The sequence below is a fragment of the Protomyctophum bolini genome (genome assembly GCF_963924005.1).
Source record: "Protomyctophum bolini genome assembly, chromosome: 7".
Lineage (NCBI taxonomy): Eukaryota > Metazoa > Chordata > Actinopteri > Myctophiformes > Myctophidae > Protomyctophum > Protomyctophum bolini.
In genome coordinates, this window is record NC_137868.1 from 11,635,421 (window position 1) to 11,651,439 (window position 16,019).

Below are 16,019 nucleotides of genomic sequence, written 5' to 3' on the forward strand. Positions count from 1 at the left end.
GTTTCAGGGACCCCCGGACGCTAGGTTTTGAATCAAAAATGGCTGTTGCAAATATATTCAAAGACTTGCACACATTTTCACGATTTTTACAAAACATTGCAGATCTACCAGCTCATATTGTGGTACTAAATGAGCTTGTATATCTGCTATTTTTGTATACAATATATGGCTACAATCTAAAATGACACAGATGGTCTTCCGGCTTTAATGTGTTAAGCAGCCTTTGATGTTTGTATCGGGGTGCCAATAGCGGTTCTGTTTGTTTTTTTCTTGTTTATGCAACACAGTCACATAAAGTGCAGTACTTGACAATGCCGGGCCCTTCAAACGAGCCGGTTTTGATAAACATGAGTAAACACACACATTTCCCTTTCTAATCTCCCCGATCGTTTCGTCGTCTCATCACCGTGTAGAGTTGAGGAACCTCTCAAACTGTTGACCCGTTGACTCCAGATGCCAGGCGAGTGTGAACCTCCCTGATTGGACTCTGTGGCGCTCCGAGCGGCCTAATTGGCTGAGACGTGGAGTTTCGCTGAGAGCAGAGAAAATGAGCGAAGAGGCACAACTTGAAGTTCAGGGAATGTGCTCGAGTCGTTACGTGCTGAATGGGCTGATTGATGTGTCGGACAACACACACTCGCACAACACATTAATGAGAACTGTCCAGTTTTTATCCACACAGAATGCTAATATTAAAGCGACATATTTACTTTTCGAAATAAGGTTTTTATTGCAAATAAAAAGCATCAATTTCCACGAATGTGGCATCACCAAATGAATAGCTTGACGTGAAATATATGCGCCGCATTTTCTGATCGTTTATTGGTTACGCTCCAAATGAAGGACCTTAAGCATATATCACACCTTCATGTTTCATTGCATGGACGGTTTATTGGGCACCACATCATAGTCACACAAAACAACCTCCCTCCCGTAGGCCACTTCACAACACCACACAGTGAATAATGAAGCTGTTGTTCACTATTTAACGAGATATTTGAAGATTCTGAAAATAGCAAGCTTGCATAGCAAGCTCACTGCGCGTCGTGCTGTGAGCTTGTAGATCTGAGATTTGTTCAAATAGTCGTATGCTGTAAGGATTAAAGTGGGTAAAACTGTTCACTGAGTGAATGTAATGCACCATCTACTGTATGTAAAAAGCTTTGGAGAAAAGGGCTATATAAATGCACCATTTACCATTTGATGGGTCATTATTGACACGTGTGTGTGTGTGTGTGTGCGTGTGCGCGCGTGTTCACACGCAGATGTGAAAGAATGAAACGGAGCCTAATTGTAAATGAGTTTTGGGAGTTCAACAGCGCTTCTCATTTTCAAACGAGACAATGAACCCACTCACCGTGCCTGACTTCTGATGGACAGCATTCCCCCACTACTCAAATCATTCAATAAACAGTAACAACTTAGCCTGCAGGGATGGACGCACGCATGAAAGCACGCATGCGCGCACGCATTAATTATACTGCTTACTGTAAACAATTAGCTTCTGTGCTTATATTCCTTTATACCGGTATTATCATCACTTTACCCAAATACAGCCCAAGTGGAGTTAGGTTTATTTTTTTACCATTAATGTGGAGGTGGTTTGACTGTCAGTTTGAGGATCCAATGGAGTTAGGAGGTTTAGTTGGAAGCGCTTTTTAATACTTTTCATTGGTTCATTGTCTGTAAAATGCCCACACAGACGTAAAGGGTGGTCAACAGTGCAGCACAATATAAATTTGAACTCATAAGCTGCATAGAATGAAAATGTGATTTATCAAGCCAGCAGCTTAATCACAGAATCTGAAAATGAGTCTGGTTTCTATCTGCATTTTGCGTTTGAAGCAGCTGTTTCGCAACATGGAGCCCTCAACCTAATGATAAAACCGTGATAATTTCAGTGTTTCTGAAATTGAAACGACGAATCATTTTAGCACGATGCATCACAACTCCGACAGAGAATAATCCATTTTAGGCAACACATTTATTCTCATAAAATAAATGCATTAGGAATTACAAAACGAACTCCTGAAAGCAGATGGCCGGACAATGAGTGTGTGCCTTGCATTACAGATGACTCGAACATTCATTGCATGTTTTCTACTTTGTTATTGAAAGTCCTGTTTGGTGCCCTGCATGTAATTTATTTTGGGGGGAAATGAGGTTACCGGTATTTAGTTGGCAGCAGCGTATTCAACAGGGACTGCAGTGCACGACAACAGAATATATTCTTGTACTGGCAGTCAGACACACAGTAAAATCCACAGTGTTGGTTTAGCTCTGAGAGTGGACACATGGAACCTTATTGGTCTCGCTCTGTAACTCGGGTCCATATGGTTCTGTACACCATCAGAGTTGGTTGGGAAGTAGGATTCCCCAGTGTTGTGTATATATCGTCTCTTGTCGGGAAACCCTATATGTCCAAAACTATTGCTTTTCAGGATTAAACATTGAAAACAGCAAAAGTTTGCAGATCGACAAACTCAAAACACGTCGCTTTGCCCAGCATTTCAAGCTTGTGGATCTGCTACACTTTTGATGCAGGTTAGAGATGCAAGGAGCCTGACTACACTGTTTAATGCAGGTTATAGAGATGCAAGGAGCCTGACTACACTGTTTAATGCAGGTTAGAGATGCAAGGAGCCTGACTACACTGTTTAATGCAGGTTATAGAGATGCAAGGAGCCTGACTACACTGTTTAATGCAGGTTATAGATGCAAGGAGCCTGACTACACTGTTTAATGCAGGTTATAGAGATGCAAGGAGCCTGACTACGCTGTTTAATGCAGGTTATAGAGATGCAAGGAGCCTGACTACACTGTTTAATGCAGGTTATAGATGCAAGGAGCCTGACTACACTGTTTAATGCAGGTTATAGAGATGCAAGGAGCCTGACTACGCTGTTTAATGCAGGTTATAGAGATGCAAGGAGCCTGACTACACTGTTTAATGCAGGTTAGAGATGCAAGGAGCCTGACTACACTGTTTAATTAATGCAGGTTAGAGATGCAAGGAGCCTGACTACACTGTTTAATGCAGGTTATAGAGATGCAAGGAGCCTGACTACACTGTTTAATGCAGGTTATAGAGATGCAAGGAGCCTGACTACACTGTTTAATGCAGGTTATAGAGATGCAAGGAGCCTGACTACACTGTTTAATGCAGGTTATAGAGATGCAAGGAGCCTGACTACACTGTTTAATGCAGGTTATAGAGATGCAAGGAGCCTGACTACACTGTTTAATGCAGGTTATAGAGATGCAAGGAGCCTGACTACACTGTTTAATGCAGGTTAGAGATGCAAGGAGCCTGACTACACTGTTTAATGCAGGTTATAGAGATGCAAGGAGCCTGACTACACTGTTTAATGCAGGTTAGAGATGCAAGGAGCCTGACTACACTGTTTAATGCAGGTTAGAGATGCAAGGAGCCTGACTACACTGTTTAATGCAGGTTATAGATGCAAGGAGCCTGACTACACTGTTTAATGCAGGTTATAGATGCAAGGAGCCTGACTACACTGTTTAATGCAGGTTAGAGATGCAAGGAGCCTGACTACACTGTTTAATGCAGGTTATAGAGATGCAAGGAGCCTGACTACACTGTTTAATGCAGGTTAGAGATGCAAGGAGCCTGACTACACTGTTTAATGCAGGTTAGAGATGCAAGGAGCCTGACTACACTGTTTAATGCAGGTTAGAGATGCAAGGAGCCTGACTACACTGTTTAATGCAGGTTAGAGATGCAACGAGCCTGACTACACTGTTTAATGCAGGTTAGAGATGCAAGGAGCCTGACTACACTGTGTAATGCAGGTTATAGAGATGCAAGGAGCCTGACTACACTGTTTAATGCAGGTTAGAGATGCAAGGAGCCTGACTACACTGTTTAATGCAGGTTATAGAGATGCAAGGAGCCTGACTACACTGTTTAATGCAGGCTAGAGATGCAAGGAGCCTGACTACACTGCGTGGGAGGGACACGGGGAGCCGGAGGTTTCAAGGTCATCTTTGATTGCTAACAGTAATTACTGTGTGACTGCACAAACTATACGCTACGTGTTGATTAGATCCTGATTCTCTCCGGGCGACTTTGAGACTTATCGGCAATCTGTGTCTCCTTGCGGCAATCGCAGCAAGGAGACAATCTTCGATAATGGAATATACATGTATCCTGAGCCGTGCTAGCGTGAGCTGTAGATTGCATCAGTGGTTCCCAAACTGGGCTTCGGCACCCCTTAGGGGGGTCCCCACATTATTTTGGGGCGGAGGGTCCCCGGATGATTTTCTTATCGTTCAACATTGCTTTCTCTGTCAACAGTAAACTAAACAACATACATTATATGTGTATATAGGGTATACACACACATTTTTTTGACAATTTAATGACTTTAACTCAGTGACTACCATAGTTAAACCATTGTCTATAGCTATTAGCTGCCCTTGCCAGCCATTCCTGCTGTTTTCACTAAGCTTTGAAAAACGATCCACCCGGCGATCGCTTAGTGTAAAAAAACAAAGTCTTGCGCTCTGAGGCGTTGTGAAGCTTGCACAGATTCACAGATACGGGGGGGGGGGGGGGGGGGGGACAACGACAGTCAAAACATGTCTGGAGTTGAAAAGGCTTGAGAATCCCCTTGACATAGAGGGGACAAATACACCAGACGTGTTCTAGACAGCAGGGCCCCTTTGGATGCCACGCCATGAGCATAAACCCATGAATGATTCCTTGATTGAAAGTGTGACGTTTGTGTCCCTGTGTGTTCCCGTGCAGCTGTTCCTGTTCCAGCTGCTGAGGGGTCTGTCCTACATCCACCAGAGCTACATCCTGCACCGCGACCTCAAGCCTCAGAACCTGCTCATCAGTGACACCGGAGAGCTCAAACTGGCCGACTTTGGTAAGCAACAATGGAGCTGTTGAGTCTGAGACAGACGGAGACAGAGAGAGAGAGCGTGTTTGTGTGTTTTTCCCCAAACAAATCTAATCCAAATCCAATAAATCTGGCTCCTGCAATGCAGGTCTGTTTGTGTGCTTGTGTGTGGGTGGGTGCGGGTGCGTGCGCGTGCATGTGCATCAGACAAACCTTTAGTATAGAGCCCTGAGGGACACCGCTCAACCATATGGGGTTTTCGTGGTCAAATGTCTGCTTGTGTTTGGATCCCTTTGTCAGTCTAGCTGTGATGTCTGTCTGTCTGTCTTTGTGTGCGTCTAGTGTTGTCAGTGCGTATAAAGGTATCCTGTGGAGTTGTCATATGGTGCACCTTGGCATAAACACTGCCCACATGGGCAGACTGAAAACCCCTTAAAACCCCTCTGTCTTTCATTCTGTTCCTCATCATCCAAGCAGCCCTTAAAACCCCTCTGTCTTTCATTCTGTTCCTCATCATCCTAGCACCTCTCAAACCCCTCTGTCTTTCATTGGTTCACCATGCATCCAGTTCGGCAATTGACAATTTAGGCATTTAACAGACACGAGTGCTTGATTGGAGTATAAGTGGTTATGAACCCTAGTCAACGAACGACAGGGTGAAAACTGAACAGTGAACGTTTACAATTGCCATGTGCAATTTAGGCATTTAGCAGACGCTCTCACACGGAGTGACTGCGAGATCGGAATGAGCAGAGTAAGCATCGACATCTAGTCCAGTAAACAACGACAAGGTAAATAAACAGTGTAGAGAACAGTGTAGTGTACCAGGTAAACAATGAGTCTAAATCACATTCTGTACATTTGTGGCTCGAGGAAAACAAATCTTGAGAACAGAAGGTGGCGATAACAAGGTCTACAGGGAGAGTGAAGTGCAATATGTAGGTGAGTTGGAGTCTGAAGATAATGGGGGAGTCTTCAGATTATGGTGATAGTGTCCAAACCCTTTCTGCTTCAGGGCCCCACTCAAAACCCTCGGAAAGCGTTTTCGACCACCCCATCAATATCAATAGTAATGTTATATATTTTTAAGTAGCAGATCCATCAGCTTTTGTGCAACGCCGGCCGTAGTATGATCAAGTTGAGTGTTAATTTCTGGAAAAAAACGCAGAAAGTTAGAATATAGAGATAGGAGGTTTCTGCCCCGCAATAACGATATGTCTGTCTAATTGGTCCGTGCACAATGGACATTGGTGTGTGTGTGTGTGTGTGTGTGTGTGTGTGTGTATGTTGGGGGGGGGGGGGGGGGTGACAGCTTCATCAATAATGCACGGTCTGAATTAGTGCAGGAACATTACTGCCAGGCAAATGAGCCTCTGCATGGGGAGTAATGGACAACACACTAAATGAGAAAGAATGGAAGTCCCTTGGTTATTATCCTGGCTTTGCTTTGGCCACACCACACCCATCAGCACGCACGCGCATTGTCCTTACAATGTCAATTTCTCAAATTCGACTATGCTTGTGGGGGTACACACACACACAGACGCACACACACACACACACACACACACACACACACACACACACACACACAATGCACGCACAGACGCACATGCTCATGCGTACACGCACAAAAAAGCCATAATCAGCTATTACCTTCAGGGAACTAGTTTGGGGGAACTAGCCAGGTGTGAGGCAGTGTGCATGTGTGTGCACGTTCACCCAGATGCTCACATACGCGTGCGTGCATCTGTGCGTGTGTGTGTATGTGTGTGCGGTATGGGTCCGTCTGGCCTCCCAGTTGGCCTCATCTTGGCCTTGAAAAAGGCCTGACAGCTGAGAACCAACCAGGGAGTCTGGTGGTGGTGGTGGTTGTTGTGGGGGGTAAATAATGGAGGCTAGTTAGTAAACTAATTTATTCTCCGGTGGAAAATGAAGATAGCCGACCTACAAGCCTCGCAGGTCGGCTATTTTCGGTGCGTGACACCGCTGCACGGTGGAGGTATGACTGCAGGCATTCACTGTATAGCTATAGCATGAGACGGAGAGTGGAGGTGGAGGTATGACTGCAGGCATTCACTGTATAGCTATAGCATGAGACGGAGAGTGGAGGTGGAGGTATGACTGCAGGCATTCACTGTATAGCTATAGCATGAGACTGAGCGTGGAGGTGGAGGTATGGCTGCAGGCATTCACTGTATAGCTAGCATGAGACGGAGAGTGGAGGTGGAGGTATGGCTGCAGGCATTCACTGTATAGCTAGCATGAGACGGAGAGTGGAGGTGGAGGTATGGCTGCAGGCATTCACTGTATAGCTAGCATGAGACTGAGAGTGGAGGTGGAGGTATGGCTGCAGGCATTCACTGTATAGCTAGCATGAGACGGAGAGTGGAGGTGGAGGTATGGCTGCAGACATTCACTGTGTAGCTAGCATGAGACGGAGAGTGGAGGTGGAAGTATGTCTGCAGGCATTCACTGTGTAGCTAGCATGAGACGGAGAGTGGAGGTGGAGGTATGGCTGCAGGCATTCACTGTGTAGCTAGCATGAGACGGAGAGTGGAGGTGGAGGTATGGCTGCAGGCATTCACTGTGTAGCTAGCCTGAGACGGAGAGTGGAGGTGCAGGTGCGTCGATGTGTGCCGAGTGCAGAGAGAACACAGCACCATGGGCTGTCTTTGGGGATGAGAGTAAAACTGCGTATAATTGAAACAGATGTGGCCTGGGAGGATGAAGCCATGCTTGCTTGTTCCAGCCCCGCTTAAAGTGCTGCAATTCCCTAACTTTATTTCCGTTGCTGTCGGAACATAAAAACCTCGTATCTCCCATGTGTTGTTTTTTTTCCTCGTGATTTGTTCCCTATATACCGTAGACTACGTCGTCTGTGATACCGTAGCGAGAAAGTTTCTGATCTACAAGCTCACAACAAGGTGCTGCATCGCGAGATATTATATAGATCGAGCTTGTAGATCGGCTATTTTTATAGTTTTGAAAGTGAACGTGTATTTTTATGAATATTTAACCAATGAAATGTATGAAGAGATTGTCACTAAATAGTAACAACATTGAACACGGGTGTGTTTTTTTTGTTTTTTTGTTTTTCATGTACTTTTGGACATACAAGGTTTCCACCCGACAGAGACGTTTTATTAGAAAGTGCCTGATTGATAGCGATCACCGATCAGAGAAAAGAGATTCTTCCAAGACAGAAAGCCATTAGCATGAAATATAGAGTACAGCATTAGTTCTGACAGGACTTCACCGCATTGGCATGCAGCTTTTCAACTAAGGGGATCTAAGGTGGCCATTTGAAAAGTAAACCATCATAAGACATACTTTATTTTGCTGGCTAGCACAGCTGGGAAAAAAATATATTCTTAAAAACTGGAAATCTGAAAGCTCCCTCTCATAAATATTGCCTGCCCACCACAAAGCCGACCTTCGACATCCTCTGAGGAAGTCGAAGGGTGTTGCACACACCCAGATCTGTCTTTTTTATTTATTTAACAATATTTATATAATATTTATTAACAATATTCTAGCATTCTATTATGTTTGGCGGTAGGGCTGTACCCCCAGGGTATACAACAGAAGGACAACAATCAGATCAGATGAGCATAAAGAGTGTGGAGGCTGGGTACAGGCATGGGGGTGGTGGGGGCACTGGGTACAGGCATGGGGGTGGTGGGGGCACTGGGTACAGGCATGGGGGTGGTGGGGGCACTGGGTACAGGCATGGGGGTGGTGGGGGCACTGGGTACAGGCATGGGGGTGGTGGGGGCACTGGGTACAGGCATGGGGGTGGTGGGGGCACTGGGTACAGGCATGGGGGTGGTGGGGACACTGGGTACAGGCATGGGGGTGGTGGGGGCACTGGGTACAGGCATGGGGGTGGTGGGGGCACTGGGTACAGGCATGGGGGTGGTGGCGGCACTGGGTACAGGCATGGGGGTGGTGGCGGCACTGGGTACAGGCATGGGGGTGGTGGGGGCACTGGGTACAGGCATGGGGGTGGTGGCGGCACTGGGTACAGGCATGGGGGTGGTGGGGGCACTGGGTACAGGCATGGGGGTGGCTGGAACGGGCAATATTAAGCTGTTATAAAGACCACTCTATAACATGAATAGTCAAAGGCATGGTGTGGTCTTTGCAGGAATTGGCTGATTCCCAGACTTTTCCATGCCAAGGACCCCCAAGCAGCCATTGTGTGATATCTTTTCAGGAGTATAATAGGAAGTCAATACGGGTCTTATTTGGTTTATATATATATATCAACGAGCTCGAAACGCATGGTTTGTGGATCTGTTACTTGTGATGTTTTCGTGTGGCGCTGTAGTGAAAACACAAACAAAACATGGAGATGGACAGAGGGACCAGGAGGTGGGCTCTAGGGTTGCATTCACACATTCAAGACACAAGTCTTGTGTCTGTCTGGTGTCTTGTCCGTGTTTGATGGCCGCTCCAATTTGACCAACCATCTTTGTTTGATGGCTGTGTTCTGCCCCCCCCCCCCCCCCCATCAAACAAAGATGTTTCGTTAAACTGTGACTTCCATTGGAAATGAATTGGAGCAGCCATCAAAAATGGACAGGACACCAGACAGACACAAGACAGGTGTCTATGTGTGAGTGTAGCCTGGGGCCTCGTATGGGGGGAAATCAAACACAACTGTTTGGTCAAACCACGTGACTTTATTTCATTGGAAAAAGCATTGAGGTGGCCATGAAACACGGACGGAACAGAGCATGTCCATCCGTACATGTGTGTACGAGGCCTGGGAGAGCAGGAGGTCTGGATGTGGGCTCACTGTGTCCCTGCTGGTGGATGTGCACGTGGCCCTGGAGCTGATCCAGAGTCAGCCCTCTGGCCCCTTTGTGCACGTTTTAATGAGCTGCACAAACGACGGCAAAACAAATGAGGCCTTTGAGTAGCAAGGACAGGGCTAATTGAAGCCAAAATAAGCACCGCGTGTGTGTGTGTGTGTGTGTGTGTGTGCACGACTGCACGTGTTTGCGTTAGAGTTGCTGTCTGTAATCACCTCATCAAACACACACGCACGGTCGCACGTGCACACACACACCACACACCACACACACACAGAAAGCAATGCCAGGAGGACTGCTATTTTCTGCGAGAATCACAGAGAGGGGGTTGTGGTCAGTGACAGCTGCATGTCGGCCACAGAGACAGAGCGGCCAGCATATGGCCCCCCGAGCCTCACGTTTCCACGGGGCAAACACACGCCTGCAGGGTCATTAGGACGCATGCATGCATGTACAGTATGCATGCACGTACAGTGTGTTTGGGCCACAGCGGGTGGTCGCCCGCTTCGCACGCTGCCAGAATTAGGGGCCTGTCATCGAGTTTCAGGAACGAAATCATCTGGTGCGTCGCGGACAGTTGTGGCTGCGTGTGTCTGGAGTGGCATCAGCTGTGGAGGTCTCACTCGGGGCACTAAGAGAGTTGTGTCTGATCCAGTGGCGGTCAATGGGCCGTGGCACGACGCTAGAGCTCTGCTAATTGTCTTCATGGCTGCAGCCTCACCCACTCTGTCCGAGGCTCTGTTGCCCCTCCCTCCCTCACTATAAGCCCCTCGCCTCCTTAATCAAACCTCCCTTTCAGAAGGACTTGGCAAGAGCTCTTGGTTTGGACAGAGATCCCAGATCTGGCCAACGAGCTGCTGTAGGGTGGTTGTTTTGTCGCGCCATTAAACAAACTGCCCTGCCGATAGGATATGGTTCTGTACACAGAATGGGGACCTCATGTTTTTATGTTGTCTTGTTGGTGTTATGCTCTGTGTTGTCTTTGTTGTGGGTATGTTTGAACAGACTGTGAAGATGAATATCCTTCGGGACAATAAAGATTACTATTATTATATTTATTACAGTCTTTAACCTTGTTCTGCTGGTCAGAATAATTTGCAAAAGGACAGGAATATGTCCCCCTGTGGAGATAGCGGCTCCATGGCATGGTAAAACACACCGCTGTGTTAACGGTCTGTTAATGGGCCGTAGCTGAACCCCTAACTCTGTAGGTTTCCCCCTCCTATTTGGTAACATTTCTTTGCTGTCGGGCAGAAAACTCTTATCTCCACATTTAGAATGTTTGTGCTTTTTCTTTTTCTTGAATGAATGAATGCCCCCACTTCATCATACACAGTGCCGCGTTTCAAGCTTGTAGATCTGATATTTTTGAATTCTGGAAAGTAACAGACATTTGAGACATAATGAGGGTTCGACCCGACGGAGACGATTCCTACTTTCTCTGGTTTTGAATTAACTCTTCACTTGTTGACGTCTGAGACACGTTTACGATGCAGTTTAACAGCAGTGCATGCCAGACATAGTTCCGGTCTATCCTATAGAAGTTATGCAGACATTATTATTTTATTCTTGCAGACATGCGCAGGCAGCGCTGCACGCTATAACAGCTGGCGGGGGATAATTGTGTCTGTGTGGGTGTGTGCGTGTGCGTGGAGTAAAGCATGCTGACAATGGAGCTGCAGGAATCTACTCTGAACATCGCAGGCATGCAATGCTCTGAGCAGCACTCTGTCTGTCTGTCTGTCTGTCTGTCTGTCTGTCTGTCTGTCTGTCTGTCTGTCTGCTCCCACGGGTGCTGTTACACCCAACGGCACAGACTCGCCTGTAGGCCCAATATTTGCTTGTGATGTGTGTTGACAACACTCTTGTCTTATGTGCCTGTGTGCACTGTGCATATTTACAGGTTGCAGATGGCCTTTTTGAAGCCTCCAATAAGAGGGAGGAGTGTGTGTGTGTGTGTGTGTGTGTGTGTGTGTGTGTGTGTGTGTGTGTGTGTGTGTGTGTGTGTGTGTGTGTGTGTGTGTGTGTGTGTGTGTGTGTGTGTGTGTGTGTGTGTGTGTGTGTGTGTGTGTGTGTGTGTGTGTGTGTGTGTGTGAATTGGACAAATCCAAAATAGACTGTAGGTTGAACACAAAAGTGTGTGTGTTGCTGTGCACAGAGCAGGTAATGACTCTGACTGGGATTGTGTTCTAAAATGCAGATCTCATTACATTTGTATTGTGAAACCGACTGGGACGGTAGCAGGTGGTGGCCACGCACGGATTCTTACCCCTAACTGAACAAGCTCACAAAACTCCTTTCTTACCATAAAACAAGCATTTGTTTCTGTCCTCACAGCTCTAGCTGTTCCTGTTTCTGATTGTATTTATTCACTTATCTACCGGTATTTCGTTTTTTTTATGATCACATACAGTAGGTTAACACGGACATTGCTGTTCCTTGGAGTGGTTGCACCACTCAAAAATATGTGTTATTTAAAGAATCTCTAAACATACAAGTATAGTGATGTAGTGTGGTTTGAGATGGTGGAAGAGCCTTTATGTATGTCCTTCATTTGTTTTGTTCTGTGTTGTTAGATTGTTTTCTTGCTGTATGTCTAGTGAAATAAATACAAATATTTCTCAAAAAAATAGCTATTGCACAGGCACGGAGGCGTGAATAAATGTCTAGTATATGAAAGGCGCGGTGAGGAAAATCAGAGGAAATTGATGTTCAGACGCACACGTATGGATGCATGGCTACAGACAGCTTTTTCACGCGTTTGCAGACTCTCTCCGCGCACTGGAATGTAATTTGCATTGCCTCTGATATGGCATATTATGCACGCGCATTTGCATTCACATCTGAATCTGAATCTGAATGTCTTCGCTGTCGTGCAGAAACATTGTATCTCCATAAAACGAATGCGCTGACATCATCGTACACGAGTGTTGTCCAAAAGGTGCGAAAGTAGATGGTCTACAAGCTCCCAACTTGCTATGTTTTGAAATAATTTGAAATGAAATTGACAGGGGTCATCAACCCCGTGCTTGCTTGTTGTGGTGGACATTTTTCTCAAATTTGCATTTTTGTCACGGACATACAAAACGAGTGGACAATAATATTTCCATAAATGCATGTAGAGCTTGCCCTGAATGACTTTAACAGGTCTGTAACTCTGAGAGTGGTCCATTTGGTTCCAATTGTATACACTCTTGAGTTAAGGGCTTCCTTGCAAATGAAACATTTGAGAACCACTATTACTTGGACTCCTGTTATTAATGTGCCATAGTGTCGTAGTAAATCAGTGGCATATACTATTCTGAGGAAAAGCCAGAGACTTGACATTCAGTAATTGGGTCTCATAATGTTGTGTATAAAAGAAAATCAATCATTTGTTACGGATAAGACCAAGGGTTTGCCACGGACACATTTGTCCATACTGATGAGCCCTTGGAAATTAACAGTGGTTAGGCGTGTCTGTGGGTCTTCATAAATATTGAACCAGTGGAAAGTATTAACAAGAGCTCCCGCCTAAATAATAATTGGATCCATTCTTGTTTCCAACATTGTTATTATTCTTTTTTTTTTTTCGTAGGACATACAGGGTTTCCAGCGCGACAGCCACTATATAGCGCACCCTCATTAGCATAATTGTTGATTCACAAGCCGTATGGTAACCTCTGTGGCGTCTGGGCTGATGTTCAGACTTTCAAATCACATTCATCCAGCCATGAACGCAGACTGTGTTACAGTATGGGTATGTGTGTGATTAGCATTAGCATGCCCTTGAACGTATTGGAGGTTTTTGAGACGGAAAGATACGTGTTGCCATGCCCGCTATATATATATATATAGTCGACTTTGGGCTTCTTTTTCTGTAAAGTTGTTTGGCAAATATCAGTAGTTGCGGGTTGCATTTTTCGGGGGCTTGTTTCTAAAGTGTATAGTTGCTTATTCTGGCTTCCTTCCAAATGTTTTACTTCTTATTTATGACAGTGGTTCACACATATTTTCGTGTTATAGACCCCCAAATTGTCCCTAACCCCCATCGGAAAATCTTTTGTGCCAGAGAGCAGCATTCCATAGCTATTTGTGTTCTTAGAATGTATAAAAAATCTTCCAAATAGTCCATATTTTATTATTATTTTCAAATAGCAGATTGTTGATCGATTCTTTTCAAATATCTGCTGTATATGTAGGCGCTATCTGGCCTATATACTGTAGTATGGGCTTGTTGGGGCTTGTTTTTCTAGACCTGGTTGCTTATTTCTCTCACAAAATCTGGCACCACTGCTCCTCTCCTCTCGTCCTGAAGTGTTAGTGAATCGGCTAGCATGTCTGTGTCTAATAAGGTTGTCCAGTAGTACGTGGCTCTGGCTTGTTATTGTGTCCGCAATCGTATGCACGCAGTCAAATGCTCTGTGTCAACCGTTTAATTAAACGGGTCCACTTGGTGACCAGTTTGTACTCTCTCTCTGTTACAAAATGGATGAATTAGCACTGAGGATTTCCACTGTGTAAGCCATCTGTTTCACGGACGTGGAGGGCAGGACACACAATGCGGGCACCAAGACGCCCTTTCCTTGTTCCTCGCTAATAAGCTACACGTGCATGCGCACGTCCTCATGCACAAACCCGCACACACAACCTTGCACCGCTCGAACGCAAACTTAGAATACTGTACAGTAGAAACACACAATCACGCACGCACGCACGCACACACCAGCGTGCCCGAATACGTACACACATGCGACACATTGTGAGCTTGTAGTTCGGCTATTTTCACACTGACACTGATGCACAACGAACTAAGTCTAACTCAGCCGTAAGCGTAGGGAATGACTTCCAGTACCTCCTTTTTTATTTATTTTATAAAGACAATAAAGAGTATTTCTGTATTGTGGTATTGCTACATCTACTTGTGAGTACGTCTTCCACCTCTGAGAATAACCCAGGCTTCATTACCATGCCGGTCGATGTGCATAACAAAGTGAATATAGCGAGCATCTCCTGTCTTTTGTTGCAGGGAACACGGAGGCTGTTCTTAATGCCACTGGCCTGTATCTGTAAACATCTCCTCCATTCCTTTCTACCTCCTCCTCCTCTGTGCACCGGGGGAATCTGCTGACAGCCTCAATATATAATCCTGCAGGCATAATAATATAATAACTTAAATCTCTGTACCGCAAACCACCTGTGCAAATGCTAAGAAACAGTGGTGGAAGTCACTAGAAGAACTAGCGGTACTCTGAATCAGTAGCGACAACGTCTATGGGCGGCAGTGGCTCAGGGGTATAGAGTGGCCGGGAGAACAGCCGGATGGAAACCGCAAGGTTCCCGGTTCGATCCCCGGCTCCCCCAGAGTTAGTGTCGAAGTGTCCTTGACCTTGAGCAAGACTCTCTGAACCCCTAATTGCTCTCGATGTGCAGGTTGGTGCCTTGCATGGTTTCCCTCTCCGCCCATCGGTTTAGTTTAGTTCATTAAGGATCCCCATTAGTCTACATCGTAGTGGAGACTATTCTTCCTGAGGTCCAGGCAAAAACATCACAGTACAAATAAAATGCAGTACAGCATGCATGATCCATGTTTGTGAACAAACGCACAAACCTATAGAACAAGATTTATAACAGTAAAATTAAAATAAAAAATAAAAGGAAATACAGATTTGTCAGTCGGAAAATACAACCGAATCTAATATAATTTCCTTTCTGACTATTGCTGCCTTAAGTTTCCTTTTGAAACAAAATGTAGGCATATTTCTTGTTAGAGTCAAATGTGGGGGGAGCACACACCAGCATGCAATATAGCTCTCTACATGATTTTACATTTTACATTACATTACATTTTCTTAAGTGCATTGGTTTTGGGCATAGGAAAAGTAAAGTGACCATTTAGTGCATGTCTGGTATTATAATCATGTCTTTCATTTGCAGGTAGTAATAGCTGGTAGAAAAAGGTTTCTGTGAGGAATGTGCATTCTTTAAAAGCAGAATAAGGCTGTATGCCAGTCTTTCATTCACCCTCATCCATGACAGCCTGGCATGCATAGCATCCACACTAGTCCTGACAGAACAATGAAGTGTTGCCGCTTTGTTCTGAGCAAGCTGAAGTTTACAGAGTTCTTGTTTTGATGCACTAGACATTGGTGTGTGAATGGGTGAATGTAAAGGACTTTTGATAAAAGCGCTATATTATAAATGCATAACTTATGTGCGTCTGTGGTTCACGTATCTGGAGAACCGACCGACTCTAACTCGGTGGGCGCATCGGTGAGGACTGGAGGGAGTGCCCAGGCTGTGTCGTGTCGGTCTGATATACATTTATATAAGCATATGGGGAAACGGA

At 45.4% G+C, this 16,019-nt stretch overlaps 1 protein-coding gene across 5 annotated transcripts in view; it reads left to right on the forward strand.

Annotated features, from left to right (window-relative positions):
- cdk14 (cyclin dependent kinase 14) overlaps positions 1–16,019 on the forward strand; it is a 240,040-nt gene that overhangs the window by 106,205 nt on the left and 117,816 nt on the right. For all 5 annotated transcript variants that reach the window (XM_080767195.1, XM_080767196.1, XM_080767197.1 and 2 more), the window contains one exon: positions 4,775–4,898. In XM_080767195.1, the coding sequence (XP_080623321.1) occupies positions 4,775–4,898 (124 nt within the window). The remainder of the gene's footprint in view (positions 1–4,774; positions 4,899–16,019) is intronic.